At 50.0% G+C, this 2,834-nt stretch overlaps 1 protein-coding gene across 1 annotated transcript; it reads right to left on the bottom strand.

Moving 5' to 3' along the window:
* Positions 1-462: 462 nt before the first annotated feature.
* Positions 463-2,620, bottom strand: LOC119383321 (elongation of very long chain fatty acids protein AAEL008004). Its single transcript, XM_037651400.2, has one exon. It carries the CDS (start codon positions 2,298-2,300, stop codon positions 1,458-1,460), a length of 843 nt encoding a protein of 280 aa, XP_037507328.1. The 5' UTR covers positions 2,301-2,620; the 3' UTR covers positions 463-1,457.
* Between the last annotated feature and the right edge of the window lie 214 nt (positions 2,621-2,834).

Here is a 2,834-nt window from a genome sequence, read left to right as displayed (position 1 = left end):
GCCGCGGGGACACTTATGGAAGACGAAGAATTACACTCCTCTCCCGAGACGTCTGTGCAAACGGTGCGGTTGGCTGTGACCTTACCAGCTGTACGATGTGGGACACGCAGATGACTTACACAGAACCCAAAAGGGAAGAGCGCAAGCGCTGCACGAAGAAGCCTGCAATTCACTGCGGGCTGTAGATGATTGATGGCTTCTTGATGATTTCCAGCCAGAACGATCCTGACACGAATCTCGTATATGCAGGACGCATTGGACAAGTTTTCGTCGTTGCTGTTGTTCCTGTGTGATACAACGGCGCGTGTAACATTGGGGTCGTGTTATCACGCAATATTTTCATTTCCAGTCACGCATACAATCAGTACAATTGTCATCTCGCACGTGTTCTTCCTCCGAAGACCACGCCCGATGGTCCAGTGCTCCAATATTGAACAGTGAATTCACATCGCTTACGTGGTCATGAGCGTTTAGAATGTTTATTCGTGCCACAAATTGCTAAAGAAACCCGTCAAAACAAGCACTCTCGTGAAGCCTTAGTGATTGCAAAAACAGGTGGAAGTGCCAAACTTCATTCTTACAGCTTTAAATTACAGTGACTAGCTTTCTGCCGTAATTAAACCAGGATTACGAATTTTATCCATCGATCGACGTTATTTCGCTTTTTATTAGATGCGCCGATATGAACTGGGTGGTTTAGTGTCCCTTCTGAAGGTACTGTGTTTCGTCATAAAAAGATTATATTTTCACGTAGTACTTGAGGTTAGAAGGTTGATCTTTCTAGAAGATCATAAAGGTAATCTGGTAAGTTTGTACTTTACAAACTCTCCTTATCATTTCGCAACTACCCATTGTAGCATCAATTTCCTATTCCTAGAAACGATGAAATGGCGTCATTGCAATGTTAAGGTTTACGGCGTTACGCTCTAAAATGCGACATTTACGTTGGTAAGAATGCAACATATACGAAAGACAATGCCTCTGTTACATCGGTAGGAAATGGTTGCACAAGTTTAAAGCTTTGCAAGTGCTGCGGGTTACAACATATGTCACACGTACACAAAATAATGAGCGCTCACATTAACAATAGTGATAAACACATTGAACACGGCACAAATGTGAGCGCAGCTATGACAAACTAGAAATTCAAGGTACGTAACAACAAGCTAAGAACCCGATTTCACAAAGCCCCTTGTGCACAAGAACATTTCGTAAGGACAATTCCATGCAAAAAAAAATTCACAGCGGAAAAAATAGGGTTCTTACTAATAAAAGGCTTTGTAAATTCGAACCCGGAACTCTTGTCATTGGTGAAGTTCACGTTGCAGTCCGCAGTTCGGCTCGTTTTTTACAACTAGACTCGAAGCCCATGACGGCGGTGTTCGCCGAAGCCGCCATCTGCGTGTGGTCCCCATCTTTTTCACTCACAACTCAGAGCGTCACGCACCTCAGAGAAGTTAATCCCTTTTGTCTCCTTGCACTGTGCAGAAGTCCAAGTTCCGGTTCGAGGCGTAAGCGTTGACATAAAAGTTGATGAACAGCACAAGTCCCAGGGTGCCCTGCGCCGACGCGAGCACGGTAAGTATCTTGGGGTACCCACAGTCGTAGAAGATCGGTATCGACACGTGAAGGGTAAGGAAGACAAACTGGAAGATCTGCAGACGGGTCAGGTACTTCTTCCACCACAGGTACTTCTGCACCTCAGGACCGAGGGCGCTGAGGAAGTAGTACGAGTACATGATGATGTGGATGAACGAGTTGAAGCAGATGCCCATGAGCACTTGGCCGTCGCAGCCGAAGGTGATCCAGAGCCAGCCGCTGAACACCACGAGGAAATGATGAAGCACGTGAAGCACGGTGATGTGGGAGAACTTCTTCCTCGCCAAGAAGAAGAAGGTGTCGAAGAAGTCGGCGATGCGCACCAGCAGGTACCACCACGTCAGTTCGAGAATGGCCATGGCGTTACGATCGCGGGAATAGCTGACTCCCTGGCAGAAGACGTTGTAACCTCCGCCGAGGTACGAGTGCCGAATGTACTGGTAGAAGAAGAACATGTTGAATATGACCATCGCCAAGTTGTACACCATGATGAAGGGTTTGAGCTCGAACGGCTTGCGGTTCATCATCCATCGCGGGCCGCCGATCTTGACCACGTAGATATAGCCGAAGAGCAGCGGGAACACAAACTTGGCGTCTGCCACGAGGGTCCAGCCTTCCGTGCGAGGGTCCCGTAAAGACAGCATGTACCGGTACGCGTCCACGATCGGCGATATTATTCCGGACGCTAGTAGCGACGTCATGTCTGTCCAGAGGTTCGGCCGTAATCACGCTTCAAGTTTGAGACCACGACACGGTCGATTCGACACGCTGGCCCTAAACGCCGGCGCTTGGAGAAGCAGGAGCAAAGATTTTGCCGGCTTCGCACGGCGCGTCGAAGGCACGCGGGAGCCTCGCCGCTTTCGGGGGGCCACAATGCGAGGCTGACCACGGCGTCCGTAACTAGTCCACGTGCGTGGAGCCGTTGGTGGGGGGGTGCACGCAATTTCGGGGGAGAGAGGGCGCGTGCGTGACTTGTACGAGCAAGGTGGGAAAGGGGGAGGAGGAGGGTAAGGGCGAGGGTCGCGGAGAAGAGATCGGAGAACTCGACAAACGGCAGCGAAGAGGCTTATATGCCTTCCTGACACACTTTTTTTTTCTGTCTCTCCCTTTCCCGAGATTCTTTCTTAACGGGCCCGATACAGGCAAGTGCATTTCACGGGCGCCAGCGCCTGTTGTGCAAGCCGCGGGTAATAAAGTGCTGCGCCTTCGTGCACTTGAACGATCGTGCGCAGACC

This window comes from Rhipicephalus sanguineus, chromosome 2 (genome assembly GCF_013339695.2).
Source record: "Rhipicephalus sanguineus isolate Rsan-2018 chromosome 2, BIME_Rsan_1.4, whole genome shotgun sequence".
NCBI lineage: Eukaryota > Metazoa > Arthropoda > Arachnida > Ixodida > Ixodidae > Rhipicephalus > Rhipicephalus sanguineus.
This window is presented reverse-complemented; position numbering and strand designations above follow the sequence as displayed.